This window comes from Stenella coeruleoalba (genome assembly GCF_951394435.1).
Source record: "Stenella coeruleoalba genome assembly, chromosome: 2".
NCBI lineage: Eukaryota > Metazoa > Chordata > Mammalia > Artiodactyla > Delphinidae > Stenella > Stenella coeruleoalba.
This window is the reverse complement of record NC_137147.1, coordinates 84,808,239-84,826,156: the sequence shown is the minus strand read 5'-3', so window position 1 is coordinate 84,826,156 and position 17,918 is coordinate 84,808,239. Positions and strand designations below refer to the sequence as shown.

Below are 17,918 nucleotides of genomic sequence, written 5' to 3'. Positions count from 1 at the left end.
TGAAAAGGTCTGTTTCATTGTTTGTTCCTTCAGGGGAATTCTCTTGGTCTTTTAACTGGGTGTGGTTCCTCTGCTTCTTCATTTTGCTTTTATTTCTCTTACTCTGTGAGTTTAGGAGAAACAATTATTTACCGTAGTCTTGGAGGGCTATTTATATGAATAGCTTGTGGGGGGTTAATATATTTTTGCGCGAGGGCTGTTTTTGATTTGGATGCTTGCTGTCTCTTTCCTCAGCATGTGCTGGCCATTTCCCCTTGATAGCAGGTGTGCAGGTGCGGGGCCTGCCCACGGAAGTATGCTGCTTTTGATTCCTGTAAACTTCCTCTCCCTTTGTTCTCCTTTCCTTCCTTTCCCTTTCTTCCACCCTCCTTCCAGAGCAGCATGGAAGGTGGAGAGGAGCAGCTCCAGATGATGGCATAGGTTAGACAGCACTGTGCCTTCAGCGTATCCCAGCCTGAAGTAGTTTAAATTCCACTCATAGCTGGAAAAATAGAGGTATGAAAGGCTTTACCCAGCAAGTTCCAAATACTTGGTCCAACAGGCCATTCCAGTTTTTCTTGGTGCACTCCCTTAGAGCAGTTACAAGGATGATGTCATCTGAACAAACAGTCCTGGTGATAATATGTCAATGATTTAACTAAGGGAAAACAAAAATGAAAAGAAAAGTTAGGTTTCACACTTAAGGAAGACACAGAGTTTTAAAATGGAAGTAAAGCTTGGCCTGACTTAGTTTTTCAATAACTCAAAGAAGATTAAATATTTAAAGTAATCTTGTAATAACTTTTAATGGAATATAATATGTAAAAATACTAGATCACTGTGCTGCACACCTGAAACTAATATAATGTTGTAAATCACTATAATTCAATAAAAATAAATAAATAAGCTAAAAACTTTTTAGAGTAGATGCTTCCTCAGAGATATTTATCTCAGCATTATTTATTTATTTGAAGTATAGTTGATGTAGAATGTTGTGTTAGTTTCTAGTGTACAGCAAAGTGATTCATATATATATATATATATATATATATGTGTGTATACTCTTTTCCAGATTCTTTTCCATTATGGGTTAATACAAGATATCGACTGTAGTTCCCCGTGCTGTACTGTAGGTCCTTATCTATTTTATATATAGTAGTGTGTATCTGTTAATCCCAGGCTCCCAATTTACCCTCCCCCCTGCCCTTTCCCCTTTGGTAACCATAAGTTTGTTTTCTATCAGCATTATTTTTAATAGCAAGAAACAGGAAGCTATTTCAATGCCCAACAGAAAGGAAATGGCAGGCTAAACTGATGCATACTCACCTCAGAATAGTATGCAGCCATTAAAACTTGTGTTTTCAAATAATTTTTAATGGTGTGAGGAAAAACTAATGGTGAAAAGTCTAGATGCAAAATTGTTTAAATGTTTTGATCCCAATTTTATGAAGAAAAAATTATACCTGCAGAAAATGACTGGATGGAAGCATATCAAAATGTTCAAATTAGTCATTGTCCTGTATTAATGTGGTCCTGTGCAAGCTGCTTAACTTGTCATAAGCGCAGTTTTCTCTTCTATAAGCTAGGGATAAAAATACCTGCTCCAGCAACAGGGAGGGTGAAAGGATAAAGCCTATGTGTGAAATGCCTTATAAACTGTTGTTTGTAAGATTATTATCATTATTATTAGTATTTCATCATAATCTGTTGTTTGGTGGTGTCTACAAGCAGTGGTGGTAGTGGTGGTGGTGGTGGTACTCATTGCTAGGAAATAATGATATATTCTGGACCATTTTTATAAGACTTGTGATAATAAATGTTTGATTCTTCTGGCATTTCCATTTCTTGGTATTAAACATGAGGATAAACAAAAACTGCTTTAAAAACATCATTTCCAGATTTAGGACAAATCAGAGTTGAAAGACTAACACTTTCTTTTCAGTCCCTTTCCTAGTGAAATGGTGGGTCAGGTATTAACAATCAAAAATACATTATGTAAAACCTTCCAACACATTATAAATTGAAATGTATTTAAATTCATAGCCCTGGATTTAAAAATCAGGAAATAAAACTGTTTCTCTTGCTGAACTCAAAAGTTGTATACTTCAGATATTTTTTTCACAACTCTGTGGTTTAAAACCTTAGTAATGCTCAAAGGAACAAAATGACCGTTGGAGTTAAATGCTCTTTTAAAAAATGTCCCAAACCACAGCAATGAATTAAACCTCTAAACTCTCTGCACAGATGCCATTGTATGCACAAATATTTTAAAATCTCATTTAGCGTTACACAAGCCATTTCTCTTTCTCATTTCTGGCTTGAGAATTTAAAAAATATTGCTCATAAAACACCCCAGATAGATGTGCCATATTGCTTTTTAGAGTGCTTACTTAATGATTGAATACCAACTAAAAAGTCTTAGATTTGTGTATTTGTTATGATTCACAAAACCCATTCCTGTAAACACGCCTGTTGGAGGTTGATAGCCTCTTAAGTTCTGATTTAGGGCAGGTAGTGCTCTCACAGGACTAATAGAAATCCTAGGTTCTAATAAACGATTTAATCTATTCGAACCTTTGTTTTCTCATCTGTAAAATGGGGGGTAAAAATAGTACCTACCCCATAAGGAACTTAGGATTAAATAAGTTTATTCATATAAAGACTTTAGTACATAACAAGTTCTCAAACGTTAGGTATATTACTAAAATAATTAATGCCTTTTCCATTATTTCAAGCACAAGTGTGACAGACAAAACCCAGACAGAATGCATGGGTGAATACCCAGGGGAGACGAGGTTTGCAGCTGGAATTTTGGATGTCTATCATTGAGTAATGTGCCTCTTCTAGTTTGTTTGTTTGCTTGTTTTTTAGTTATTCTTAAGCTCGTCTTTGAGAGGATGGTGCTTGGGTATGTTGAGGGACTTTTCGTCGTCTTGAAGATTTTTGTTCTTCCCCTGTCACAAATGACAAATTTTTTTTTAGCACCTTTATTGGAGTATAATTGCTTTACAATGGTGTGTTAGTTTCTGCTGTATAACAAAGTGAATCAGCTATACATATACATATATCCCCATATCTCTTCCCTCTTGCGTCTCCCTCCCTCCAACCCTCCCTATCCCACCCCTCTAGGTGGTCACAGAGCAGCGAGCTGATCTCCCTGTGCTATGTGGCTGCTTCCCACTAGCTCTCTATTTTACATTTGGTAGTGTATATATGTCCATGCCACTCTCTCACTTCGTCCCAGCTTACCCTTCCCCCTCCCCATGTCCTCAAGTCCATTCTCTACATCTACATCTTTATGCCTGTCCTGCCCCTAGGTTCTTCAGAACCTTTTTTTTTTTTTTTTTAGATTCCATATATGTGTGTTAGCATATGGCATTTGTTTTTCTCTGTCTGACTTACTTCACTCTGTATGACAGACACTAGGTCCATCCACCTCACTACAAATAACTCAATTTCATTTCTTTTTATGGCTGGGTAATATTCCATTGTATGTATATGCCACATCTTTTTTATCCATTCATCTGTCGATGGACACTCAGGTTGCTTCCATGTCCTGGCTATTGTAAATAGAGCTGCAATGAATACTGTGGTATATGTCTCTTTCTGAATTATGGTTTTCTCAGGGTATATGCCCAGTAGTGGGATTGCTGTGTCGTATGGTAGTTCTATTTTTAGTTTTTTAAGGAACCTCCATACTGTTCTCCATAGTGGCTGAACCAATTCACATTCCCACCAACAGTGCAAGAGGGCTCCCTTTTCTCCACACCCTCTCCAGCATTTATTGTTTGTAGATTTTCTGATGATGGCCATTCTGACTGGTGTGAGGTGATACCTCATTGTAGTTTTGATTTGCATTTCTCTAATGATTAGTGATGTTGAGCATCCTTTCATGTGTTTATGGGCAATCTGTGCATCTTCTTTGGAGAAATGTCTATTTAGGTCTTCTGCCTATTTTTGGATTGGGTTGTTTGTTTTTTTGATATTGAGCTGCATGAGCTGCTTGTATATTTTGGAGATTAATCCTTTGTCAGTTGCTTCGTTTGCAAATACTTTCTCCCATTCTGAGGGTTGTCTTTTCGTCTTGTTTATGGTTTCCTTAGCTGTGCAAAAGCTTTTAAGTCTCATTAGGTCCCATCACAAATGACAATTTTTTCTATGAAGTCAAAAAGAAATTTTCTAACCTAAGCAGTGGAAGAAGAAAGACGCTGTCTACATATAGCCTTGCATGAAAGCAGCTCCTTGACCTGGGCTGAGCACAGCAGCCAGGGTGCCAGGAGCCACTTGGATGCAACCGAACCGTGGCCCTCAGCAGACAGGGACAAAGCAGTGTCAGGTCCCACCACTCCCTCTGTCCAGCTCCTTAGAGTCCAAATGTCTGCCCCTTTTTTCATTGATGACTTGGCTGGAGACTCTTGGGAGCAGTCGCCACTGGAGTTAGCAGCCCTCTCTGAGTACACAGGAAAAGGAGAGTGAGGTGGACCCGGGGACAAAACCCAGCCCAACGCACAGGATGCTCGTGCAGTGGGCTCGCTGACTCTGAACTGTAGGGGAGTCTTTTCTTGTTCCTTTGAATTCCTGTTACTGCAGATAACACCACAAAGTCTCTGGAACTTGTAGCTTTGGGAAAGCCTCTGAGGTGTCCAAAAAAAAAAAGTAGTATCACAGTTGATCAGTGTCATGCATGTGGCTGGGTGGGTAACCCGTTTCGGTGCATCACACCTCAGATCCACTCAGACTCTTCCTTTCAAGGTTGCTGGGTTTGAACCTCATCTCTTCATTCTCACTTTGTTCACATCAGATACTCTGTGTCATGGCTGTTCTTAGTTCCCTCACCGCATGTGACACATGCCTGCCTGCCCAGGGGTGTGACTGAAGTATATCTGAGTTTCACAGTCCCCCAGCGTAGCAATGCATTTGTTTTCCGTTTGGGGAGGGTGTCTTTTTGGCTACTCCATGCAGCTTGTGGGATCTTAGTTCCCCGAACAGAGGCTGAACCTGGGCCCTGGCAGTGAAAGCGCTAAGTCCTAACCACTGGTCCGCCAGGCAAGTTCCTCAATCCCCCAATGTAAAGACTCTTCTGGGCAATCAGCTGAGAGTGTCATGTATTAACTCATGTATCTGACAGGTCCTACTCGGGGTCCCAGAAGCTGGGCGCTATGTGGGACCCCAAGGCTATGGGGCTGAGCCTGGTATAAAAGCAAAAGCCTCCGGCCAGGAGGAAGGAGCTCCAGGCTCCCAGTCCTGCATGGCCACTCATGAGTTTGACCAGCAACAAGCCCCTTTTTTGGCTATCTCGGCAAGCCAGCCATTGCTGTTAACGTTGACTCTATGGGAAAGTGCCTGTCAGGTTTCAAACCGACACTTAGACCTAACCTTTTTGTGAGTCGTGCGCTGCAGGAAGCCTGGTGACATTGGCTGCTGACATCGGCACATCTCCCCAGTTGTCCCCCTTCCTCGGTGTCTCCCACAGGCCTCCTGGCACTGCCTCATCCAGGCGATGGGGTGTGGAAATCTAACTGCACGTGGGATGGGTGTGATCTGGACTTGACTTCTAGCTTTGCTGTTGAATGGTTTCAGACTTAAGATCTCAGAGTGGCTGTAAAACTTAAATTTCTAAATTCATATGTGTATGTGAAATCCACACATTCTGCATACGCTCTATAAGTGCTGGAGTTTCACAAAATATGCGATGCTCTCACTGTAGCTTTTATCAGTATTTCTAAGATTTGTGTGGAATTTCATAAGAGATTATAAACATGAACCTTTTGCTCCTAAGAATATTTATTAGTCTACTAGGTGCCTGAAAAAGTTTTGAGATTTTTAAAAAATTAAGTTTCAATATGTTTTGAAAAATAGCATCTTCTCTCCCCAGCTTTTCTCCAGAGAGAATGGGGAGAGCTGGCCCCTTGTTGTTAGGGCAGCCCAGGGACCATGCAGGAGGACGGTTTGGAGAGCTCTTTTCCCTCACTTTGGAGGAAATAATTGGGCCATAGTGCCTTATGGAGGCACCCTGAAACTCCCCTTGTGCGCCTCATCTCTGAACAAACTACCAACTGAAGCCCAGGTTTAAACATATCTGGAGACAGCACAAGACCTAGAGTCTGACTGCCTGCATTCCATCTCCACTGAAACACTTACTGTGTGACCTTGGGCACGTTGCTTAGCCTCTCTGGTGCCTCAGTTTTCCCACCTGTAAAATGGGGGTAATGTTAGTATACACCAGGTAGATAGTGTATACTACACCAGAGTATTGTACTACACCAGGTAAATAATGAGAACAGTTGACTTTTGAACAACACAGGTTAGGAGTGCCAACCCTCTGAGGAGTCAAAAATCCACATATAGCATATGGTTAGCCCTCCATACCCACGTTTCCTCTGTATCCTCAGTACTTCCACATCCACAGATTCAACCACCTGTGGACCATGTAGTACTGTAGTATTTACTACCAAAAAAAATCCACATGTAAGTGGACCCGTGCAGTTCAAACCCATGTTGTTTAAGGGTCGACTGTACTTGGTGAATGCTGGGTGCTGTTATCTGATTTTTTTCACATTTACTCTAAATTTAAGGGACATATTTAAATGTGTCTATTCTGGTGCTCTACAAGTTCATAGAAATGTAGAAACTTTAGATTTAAAAAATAAAAAGATCAAACGTTTAGAGTACAGCCTGCTAAGAGTGCTAAACAATTTCAGTTTTATTTACAGAGAAAAAATGAGTCTAAAGGGTGGCTTAACTTCTTATTCTTAGAAAAATGGCAAAATGGTGTTGGATGGTTGGTAGTTCATTCTTTCCCTCTAACTCTGGAAATAAAATCATAGGTTCTGGGCTTCAATTTGATCAGTCAAGACATTTTAGAAACAAAAGAAATGGTTCAGGACCAAACAGACTGTAAGCTGCAGGAATGGGGAGTTGGAGAAAGTTGTGCATGTTTCTGCCCTGAGCCTCCTCCCAGGGTGAAGGATCATCTCCCTGGCAGGGCAGGGACAAGGCTCTGTCACCTCAAACAGGCATTCTCTTCCACCGCCCCCTCCCCCAGTTGCCGTTCACTGTCCCTGCCAAGTGTTCTCTGAAGGTGTTGGCGTTTCCACCTGTTGCTTGGTGATTAGTGAAAAGTATTCCAAAATACTCCCTCCTTATGTTCCCCTTGGTTGCAAAGGAAGGAGGGAGTTGTCTTTGCATCCCCCATCCCATTCCATCCATACAGGCATACATATACCTAAGTGTGTCCCTACATCCTGGAAAGGAAATCTTGGTGGGGAGGAAGGAAGGGGCTCTGACTGGCTTCAGCTAAATGATGTGCTGGTAGAGGTAGTGGGGAGCTATGTTAGGACACAGCCATTTCCCACAGAGAGCAGACTTTCCCCATAGCTCTACCTCTCGCTCCCTTGCCCCACGCCAGCCATGCCACTGAGCCAGTCCTATGCCCTGTAGCACATCAGTTGGTCTCCTCAGCCCCCTGGATGAACATGCTCAGTGACATCTGCTAGGGCCACTGTATGCAGGTTAAACTGCATGAGGGCACCTGGGCAACGGGGCATATGGGGGTAAAATCCAGCGAGAGTCCTGCTCACTAAGCTGTGAGCCCTGGCACAGGGCTGGGTCTGCCTAGAGGAAGGGGCATCTTTTTCCAATTTGCACAGAAAGCTAGGGATGACCCTGGTAATATCTAATCCGAGCCCTCCCCTTAGCAGTCTGCATTGCTGCTCAATTCTTTGGCAATCATCTTCCATGGTCATGACTTCCAGGATCCTAAGGGAGCTGTAAAATGCCCAAGGGAGGCTTTTGGGGCCGCACTGACTGCCAGTGATCAGGAAGGAGATGGTTCATCATTTCATTCACTACACTGGGTACCCTTTGTGGGCAGGCATAGTGCTGGGTCCTGGGAATATACATCTGGCCATAGATATGGGCCTGCCTTCAAGGCCCACAAACAGAGAAGTGCAGCACCCACAGTGAGCACCACGGTGGACACAGGCTCAGGGTGCCTGGGGCCCACAGAGCAGGTGTCCCCAACATGCTAGAGGGACGGGGACGCTTCCCTAAAGGAGGTGGGCCTGAGCAGGGTCTTCCAGGATGCATAGGAGCTGGCTGAGTACTCCTCTCTGGGGTAGTATCTATTGTGCCAATGGAACTGTGACCGGGGATGGCTGTGCTGAGCTAAGGGCCACTTTGAGAAGGCCCAGCAGGTCTGCAAGATGTCTGACTCTTTCACTAGGCTCCTTACACTGGGGGAAAAAATAGGTCTGTAGATTCTAAGCTTTGAAAATTCATTATTAGCACAAGAGTACAATGCCAGTCATTCTCTTTTTCTTGGGGGTTATGTTTTAGGTTTTCAAATGATTATGTTACAAATTGGTAGCCCCAGGAAGCTTTCTGGCCTCTTGCTTTGTGACCACATGCTAAGTTTCTTTTCTTTTCTCCCTCTCCCAGATACTTACTGGAGCAAGATTTCCCAGGCATGAGGATTGGTCCAGAGCCCACCACCGACTCCTTCATCGCCGTGATGTATGGGGAGACTGAGGGCAGCACCCCAGGGAACGCTTTAGTCGTGGACCCCAAAAAGCCATTTCGAAAGCTTAGTCGCTTTGGAAATGCTTTCCTCAATCGGTAAGGACCATTTGGTCAGGTTGTTTAAGCCTGTTCTTGGAATTCTTGCCCATTACACGTACAGGTCCAAAACCAGAAGAACAGAGCATGTGTGTTCCGAAAGAGAGAAGTTACGAGAAAATTCACTATCATATTCAAATACTAGAAAAATTCTCTTAGGACGCGATCATTTATACTTACTCTGGGTGACTTCAGAGGGCAAAGCTAAGGCCCAGGTTTGAACATTATGAGGCCACACAGTATAAGAAACAAATTTCTAATAATTTGAGCCTCACAGAAATAGATCAAGTTGCCTTGTGAGGTAGTGAGCTCCCTGTGGCTGGCAATGTTACACAGTAGCTGGATGACCGCATCTCAGGCATCGTGTGCTGGGGCCTCCTGCACAGAGAGCTGAACCCAGAGGACCACTGAAGTTCTCCTGACACCCAGACTTAGTCTTGGTTTTTCCAGGACTGGTCACCCCACCTCCTTGGCTGTCCCTTTTGCTTCTCAGTCCCATGCTTTGAGCTGCTTCCTCATTCGTTAGAGCAAGGCAGGGGAGGTAGAGTCAGAATACACAAAACATTAATTTTGTTGCATAGTCATTATTTCACAGATGTGAAGTTGTAGGATAGCTGAGGTTCTGTCTTGATTGGAGATGTGTATTATTTGTACTACCTTTCACCAGAGTTCCCAATGACACAGTGGGGTACAGGACAGAGGACAAGCTAGCAGGCTGTCCTGGATGCAGCTCTGCACTTTCAGGCACCACCTGCTCTTCCCTTCCCTTCCCTCTTCTTCTTTGACACTCCTAGCCTATTTTTTTAGAATTAACTAATTAATTTATTTGTTTATTTTTGGCTGCGTTGGGTCTTTGTTGCTGCGCGCGGGCTTTCTCTAGTTGTGGCGAGTGGGGGCTATTCTTCGTTGCGGTGTGCGGGCTTTTCATTGCGGTGGCTTCTCTTGTTGCGGAGCACAGGCTCTAGGCGCGTGGGCTTCAGTAGTTGTGGCACGCAGCCTCAGTAGTTGTGGCTCGCGGGCTCTAGAGCGCAGGCTCAGTAGTTGTGGCGCATAGGCTTAGTTGCTCCGCGGCATGTGGGATCTTCCCAGACCAGGGCTCGAACCTTTGTCCCCTGCATGGGCTGGTGGAGTCTTAACCACTACACCACCAGTGAAGCCCCTAGCCTATATTTTAAAATGCTTTTCTCTTTCTTCTTTCTTGTGTTCCTCTCACCCCTCCCTTCCCCTCTTGTAGGAGTCTACCTCTTTAGACTGGTTGGTTGCGGGGAGTGGGCTATGGGAATGCAGAGCCAGGGAGGGGTCCTCCAAACCCCTTTAGGGAGGCATGGAACTAGAGCTGACAGATAAGAGACTTGAACTGCACTTCTACTTTTTAGATTGAAAAAAAAAAAGGAACAGATCCTCTCCGCTGACTGCTGTCTTCCCAGAGGCTGAGGTGCCTGATCGCACAACTCCAGGGTGCGCCATTCACAAGGACTGTGGAATGAATGACGTGCCCAGGTGCTGTGCAGTGGCTCTTGCCAAGAGTGGCCCAGGCGACCTCCACAGGCGCCTCTCTAGGGATCTGTACTCTCCTCTAAGAGCTTGTTTATGCTCCCAGAGCAAATCAAAGAAGGCATCCAAGGGGCACCAAGGGAACTTGGCCGCGGGATAAATAGAAATGTACAGATGATGTAGATGGAGTCGCAGAGAAATTCCATCTTGTTGCTAGTGGTGATTGGCAGAATACTGTCCAGATGACTTTTTCCACCTGCAGAGTCTCTCCTCTAGCAGAAGTGTCCTCCTCAACTCCGGGGCAGCCTTTGTTGGCACCAGCATGCCTCCTTGTAAGAGAAATAAGGGTTGAGCCCAGGAGGGAGAACACCAGAGGGTCTCTCAGGACAAATGGACCACAGCTGAGGGGAAGTGGAACAAGAAGCTCCCCCCAGCAGGGCCTCCCAGGAGCCGTGGTCCTAGGGCAGGCAACAGCCAGGCTTCCTGTCCCAAGACTGGCCCTGGAAGGTTCCGGAGGCCCTGGAAAGTGCAGGGCACAGGATCCTTCTCCATGAGAGGCTGCCTGGAGTCCCTCAATTTCATTACCACTGTCCTTAGTCTTACTTTCTTTTTGCCTAACAAAGGCTCAAAAAAGAAATAAGCTGCCACCTTTTTCGAATTCCCATGTTATAAAGCCTGTATTCACAAGGGAAACACTAGAGAGAGTGGCTACTGGCTTCTTTTATTTTGGCAGATGATTTACTTCCCTAACAAATTTATTTTTTCTTAAATCCCAAGCATACAGCAGATGAGAGTGGAAAAGAAGCATTCAGGAAAGACTTTGTTTTTTCTGTTTTTTTTTGATGTGGACCATTTTTTAAGTCTTTATTGAATTTGTTACAATACTGCTTCTGTATTATGTTTTAGTTTTTTGGTCACGGAGGCTTGTAGGATCTTAACTCCCAGACCAGGGATTGAACCCGCGCCCCCTGCATTGGAAGGCAAAGTCTTAACCACTGGACTGCCAGGGAAGTCCCTCAGGAAAGATTTTGAATGGCAAGGTTCTTTATCTCAGAATTTAAAACCTGCTGAAAATAACCCATGCTTTATATAATCGTGTTAATTGAATTCAGCATACATAGAAAAGTAATAGCAAATATTTATATGGCATTTACTGTGTGTGTAAACTTTACTTGTAAATTAGCTCTAAATTCTCACAAAAACCCTGTGACATAGGTGCTACTATTATCCCCAACGTAGAGAGGAGGAATTGATGCAGAGAGAGGTTCATTTAACTTCCACAGGGCCACTCGGCTGATAAATGGCAGTGCTGGGATTGGAGCCCAGGCCATCGGGCTAGAGTCCTGCTAGTGACTGCTGTACTGAGCTGCCCAATGGGAGGACGTTTGGACTGAGAATCACTGCCTGCTGCCCTCTATCTAACATTTAAGGCTGTCCTCAATCTAGCCCGCCAACAATGATGATGAAGATGATAATGATTATGTCCTAAATTATAGATTAATAATTTCACATACACCCTCTTTTCAGGGCTAATAAGGCAGATGACACTAGGGCCATTTTACAGATGAGAAAACTGAGAGCAAAGAAGTAACATGACTTGCCCAAGAAGATGCAGAGACAGGGCTAGAATTCAGGCTCCCTCTTCCCTTTTACCTATTGCCCTGCACCTCATGAAGCACCAGCAAAGAAGAGTTCCTGTCCTTCTAGCCACCTGGTGGCCATGTATAGCCGAAACTCACATGTCAGGGATGTACCACCTGGAAACTGATAGCGTACTTAAGAGTAAACAGCCTGCTTAAGTTGTATCTACACGGCAGTGCTGCCGTTTCACCCGGCACTAGCACAAGGAAGAGGGTCATTTAGCGTGGGGTGCTCAAATGTGTGTGTGTAATTATAGCATCCCTGTGGGAACAGCAGCAGGCTTAGCTCTAAAGGCAGGCAAACTTCTTTCTACATAGCAGACTTTCTGGGAATTAGGTCAAAATACAATACTTAGTAGGGAGGAGAACTGGTTGTCTGCTGTGGAGAACTTCCACCCCCCACCATACTGAGCAACCACCTGTCCCCACTACCCGTACGGGATAGGTCTCATTATTCTGGCCCTCCCGTTACAGGGTGTGGGCTTGGGCATCTACCCTGCACTGGGGAGTCTTTAAAAGAGTTTAGTACTTCGCAAGATGGTACCAGCCTCGAAGCATTAAACAAACCAGTGGAGCTTAAGCCTCCATCTCTAAGGCTGGTTTCTAAGAAGGCAACGGGAGGTTTACAGTGCACTTCTGAGGAACGAAGACAAATTCCCAAAAAGACAGCTTTGAATGATAGAAATTCCATACCTGAACAATAGAAAAAGAAAAGGAGTTGAGTCTGGAACAAAGAGTTCTATGGAAAATAATGCGACATTCTGAGACTCCACCGTGCTGCTCTACTTTCTAGAGGAATTCCACAGGCAAGCCTGTCTCGGAGTTGCTCTGTGGGAATGTGGTTATTGAGGTTCCAAAGTCTGTTGTCAGAAGGCAGTTCCACCTCACAGAGGGGAGGGACAACCCAGCAGCACACTGAGGGCACAAGCCCTGGGGGACAGCAGCGTGTTTTGGTCAGTTCAAGAAATGTCAGGAGTTGGCCTCTGACACTTCCCCCTGCAGCCTGCATTTGGATCGCATGTTAAATTTTTCCCTCAATCTACTTTTCTGAAAATGGTAATCTTCTTTTTTATTTAATCCAGATAGATACAGACATCATTTTCAGTTTAGGATCTACAATTTAGGATTAAATTGTAGACTTCCACAGAAGAAATTATTAATCTCATTTACTTCTCTGTTTCTCTTTGAAAAATTAATTGCTGGCCCTAGGGCTTGAAATTTTGAAACTTCCTTTTGAGCTGAAGGAATCTAAACAGGACTTCCAATGCTCCTGTCATTTTAGCCAGGCCTGATGGTGATGATGGTGTGATAAAAAACAAACCAATAAAAAAACCAACACAAAAAAACTCCACTGTCTTAAATTTGCATAATGATTTAGCAATAATAGAATATATATATGTATTTTTGGACTTATCGTTACCTCTGTGTTTGTAACTGAATGAGGCTTCATTCAATAGACTTTTTTTGGACTGTGAATATTACACAGTCACTTAGTACCATTGGGATTTTTTAAAGAACTGATTTAATACAAGTAAATAGCATCAGTCCACACACGTGCTGGCTCCACCAGATAATTTAGCCGCAGAAATTAAGGAAAATAGGCTCTTGCCAAGAATCACTCTTGATTCACTAGCAAAACTAATTTTTTTTTTTTTAAACATGAGAGATTAACTGGTTGGGGTGGAGGGTGTTTTGTTTTGGGTGTTGTGGTGTGCTTATCCGTAATAAACTCCCTGAAGCCCTTCCCGTTAATCTTTAACCTCAGGATTTGTGGTGGCTCCTGGATCATCAAGCCATTGTTCTTTGTTGGCAGCTGCCTGCACAGCCCTGGTCCTGTCATCCCAGAAAACCAGCTTTTTCCCCTGTGGTGGTTGGGAGAGGGAGACTTGATTGAGAAAAGTCTGTGTTAGGTCAAACTGCATGGAATTGCCAATATTCAACCATCTTTTTGCTTGTAAAAGTGGTAGTTCCATAAGACTCAGTCTAAGGGGTAACCATGGGCTTTTCATAGTCTGGATGTGAAATTAAATTCCTCGTAGGCAGTAGGAGTTTAGATCAGGTCTTTGTGGTAGGACCATGTAATAATAATTGGTTATTACAGGTTAGTTGTCAAAGTCTTTTTGCATATTGGGTGCTATTCACTCTGCCAGTTTAGGAAGTCGTGTAATCTCTCTGATCTTACTCTTATCAGTAAAGTGAACTGGGGCAAAAATAGCCGCATACTCTCTTCTATTGTAAGCTTAGGTTTATTTGAACCTAAAGACAACCTGGGAGTCCTCAGGCTGGTAGAATTGCTCAGAGACTTGACCAAGGCCAAGAGGTGAGTGAGAAGGAAGACGGCCAAGAACCAGATCTTCTGCTTCCTGGTCACTGCTCCACCCTCCACCAATGGATTGAGAGCAGGTCACACAAAGGGGCCTCTTTGGTGGGGAATTGCAGGGCTATGGCATGTCACTCCTTTATTTTAGGATGTTGCCTTCTGTTGATAAAGATAAACAGCGGTGATTCAAATGCATGAAATGGCAGTAGCAGCCTAACAGTTAAGAGCCGGACTGGGGTCAGAACTGCCAGGTTCGCATCCCAGCTCCATCACCTACCAGCTATGTGACTTGGCAAGTTATGGCATGTGACCCTTCTGTGCCCTTGTTGGGGAGGAAGAGATTTTCCTCCACCCTTCTGGGTTCTTCTGGCTGGTCCAAGAGTTAAGTTGACATGAGACAGATTACCAGGAGAAAATCAAACAAAAATTTAATTACGTGTATACATGGGAGAGATCCAGGAAAACCGAGTAACTAACTCCCCCAGATGGCTGAAGCCCTCACCTTAAATACCATCTTCAGTTAAAGGCAAAAGAGGATGTTGGGGGTAGTGGTTTGGAACCTGTAAGGGGAAGAAGGCATTTGACATGGAGCTGGAAAATAATGTTTGATAAACAAATGTTCGCTGGGCCATGCAGAGACAATGGGACACAGAGAGGAGTGTTAACAAATGGACTTTGCGAGGTTCCCCCCATATACTCAGCTAGTTCATACTGTGTTTATCTCTGGTGACAGCTCCCTTCCTGGAACAGGTCCTCTGTCTACATTCCTTAGGCAGTGAGAGAGGAGGTCAAAGATTCTTCCTGAGTCTTTCTGGGCCTTAAAAATAATCAGCCTAAATTAATCCTCATGCCAAGGAGACACATTTTCGGGGTGGCCAGATTTGCTCCCCTCCACCCCAGTCTCATCCTTTGTAGAATGGAGGCACACAGCCCCACTGCTGAAGGTTGTGGCCATGACTGAGTGCGTTAATGGAAAGTGCTTAGGACAATGCCTGGCACCCAGTAAGTGGTCAGTGGATGCTTGTGTCATTTGATCATTGCTGCAACTACTGGGTATCACTGCACTGGAAATCACATCACTATTAAGCTACTGCCTGGCTCTTTTAAAATGTTGATCATTGAATTGGAATGTTAGTGTTTGGAGGTGATTTTAGGAACTGAAGTCGCCTTACCTCCTTGTCTTACTGTGCCGCAGGACTTCTAGCCACCGGCCTGAGACCTTATAGCCCAGACCATTCCTTTTCTCACCCCCTCTCTGCTACCCCTAAGCCTTCCTTGGTTGTGGGGTGACGGGGAATTCGGGTCCAATGTAGGGTTCGATCCCCTCTTCCTCTCCTTTTATCAAAAATAAAATATATCAAGCCAGCCCTGGGTGAGGGACATATTCCATAAAGCTTACGTGAGGCTCCTGGGCTTAACTGGCACGTGTGCGTATTTCACGTGAAATGTAGAAGGCAAGGCACGGGTACACTTTGTGCTTGTTAGTACCTCTGAAAGAAGTAGGAAATCCATCTTGGGACAGCAAATCTGTGCTTGGAAACATTGCAGCAGACATATCACTGGGAAAGGCCTGCCCCAAGGCTGACTGTGTTATATCCGATAAATAACCCACTTTTCACCTTCCTTTCATGGAACATCAAAGGAAGATAAGATTGCTATAACAGCATTGCATTAGGGTTTTTTCTGATTATAGCACAACCATTTAAGAAAATGCATGTGTGGTTCTAACCCCTAAGAGTGTGGGCCATGCCCCCACACAGGGGTCTGAAAGCTGACTGTGCCCTGTGCTCCTTTGCCCACCTCCCCACCTCCCCCACACACGTGCTGGGCAGGCTGTGCAAAGTCTAGCTCTGCTCACACAACCCCTGTCACCCTCTCTCGGGGTGCCCCTGGAGAGCCCCCTCCCCCTCCCCCTCTCCTCCCCTTCCCCTCCCCCTTCCTCCCCTTCCCCACCCTCCTTCCCTTCCCCTCCCCTCCCCATCTCCTCCCCTCCTCCTCCCCTCCCCCTCTCCTCCCCTCCCACTCTCCTCCCCTCCTCCTCCCCTCCCTCCCCTCCCCTCCCCTCCCCTCCCCTCCTCCTCACCTTTCCCCTCCCCTCCCCCACTCCTCCCCCCTCCCCCCATCCTCCTTCCCCTCCCTCTTCTTTTCTCCCCCCTTCCCCTCCCCCCTTTTGTCTGCAGTCATCCCTCCTGGCCCTGGGCCTGCTCCCTGTATGTTGCGTGGTGATGTCACCACATCAGACCATCTTGTTTTGTGGCTTACACATTTTGTCTCTGCTGTCACGTCAGGAGGCATGGGAGTTGTTGAAACCTTGTCTCTTTGGTTTTTTTTTTTTTTTTTTTTGTTTTGTTTTGCGGTACACGGGCCTCTCACTGTTGTGGCCTCTCCCATTGCGGAGCACAGGCTCAACGGCCATGGCTTACGGGCCCAGCTGCTCCGCGGCATGTGGGATCTTCCCGGACCGGGACACGAACCCGTGTCCCCTGCATCGGCAGGCGGACTCTCAACCACTGCGCCACCAGGGAAGCCCGAAACCTTGTCTCTTTGTATGGAGGGAGTGGATGGTTTCTAACTTTTGAATCCCTCTGTTAACTTCACATTAGAATCCAAGGGTTTTGTGTTTTGGAAAAATTGGTATCAAGTGTGAGCTTGTGGTTCCAGAAAAAGGTCTGCCTCTCACAGGAATACTTTATGTGAAAAAGTTTCACATATGTGCAGTTTTCTCAGCATTGCCAGATGTCTTGAGCCATCTGATAAAAAGGATGGGACTATGATAAGAGACCTAATTACCACAAGAAATGCAGTCCACCACAGATGTGCTCAGAACTCTGTTCCTACCCCAATCTAGAGACTTGAATATGGCGTTTTTTTGCTCTGTGAACTTACAGAGAATGTGTAGTGATCCCAGTGCACTTTATTCTCACAGATCTGCTGTCTGAGTGTTGGGCAGTGGGGTTTATAAAGGTGGAGGGGCAGGAGAAAATCAGAAATGAGGGGCTTCTCATAAATTAACTTGACCCCTTATTTTTAATGTTATGAGGTTTTTAACTTCACGGGTTGAGTTCTACTCACCTGACATCAGAAATACCAGGCTGCAGTCTCCAGCCAGCCACGCATTAGCAGCATGGCCTCACATGTCGTAACTGCTCTGTGCTTCAACCTTTCCAGCTGCAAAATGATCATAGTTATCATTCCTACATCTTCCTGGGATGACTTGAAAATGTGGGAAACAATATCTGAGAAACTTGTCCCAAGCACCTTCAGTGAAAGTTCATTTGCAGTGTCAGTAATTGCATGTCTCTCTCAGGGCTGCCCACGCCTGCCCGGGGGCTGTGCTGTCCACATGTGCTGTGAGGGCCAGGCAGGCCTCCCTCTCCTGCATTCCCAGCATATTTACTTTCTGAGTAATCCCACCTTTTCCACTGAATGGAAGGACTGAGCTTTCCCCAAGGATTTTCAAGCCTTTTGCCCACACAGATACCAAAGTTAGCCATTTACAATATAGGAGAAGGAGAGACACTCTAGTTTCTGCCTTAAAACATACACAGTGCCTAACAGAGATCCCCCCAGGTTGCCTGGGGTGGAAGTAACAAAGCATTTCCCTCTGGTCCTCTAGAGTTACACCGTGTTAAAGCTAAAAGAACCTCACCAACCCCTGGTCCAAGTGTCTCCATTGACACATGAGAAAACTGAGGCCCAGAATGGGGAAGCCCTTGCCCAGGGTCCCAGGCAAGTTACTGGCAAAGGATGAGCTGAACCTGAGCCCAGGTCTGCTGACGCACAGGCCACAATTTCCCTGCCACTTCACTCTGCTTCCAAGGCCAACGCCAGGGCAGCCGACAGGAACCACAGCAGAGGGATGAGGATGA

The 17,918-nt window shown here is 45.1% G+C and overlaps 1 protein-coding gene across 4 annotated transcripts in view; it reads left to right on the top strand.

Annotated features, from left to right (window-relative positions):
• EHD4 (EH domain containing 4) overlaps positions 1-17,918 on the top strand; it is a 91,022-nt gene that overhangs the window by 22,887 nt on the left and 50,217 nt on the right. For 3 of the 4 annotated variants that reach the window (XM_079913730.1, XM_079913728.1, XM_079913727.1), the window contains one exon: positions 8,419-8,595. In XM_079913730.1, the coding sequence (XP_079769856.1) occupies positions 8,419-8,595 (177 nt within the window). Of the gene's footprint in view, positions 1-419; positions 496-8,418; positions 8,596-17,918 lie in introns of those variants that run through there. The other variant, XM_079913729.1, reaches the window with a different exon arrangement.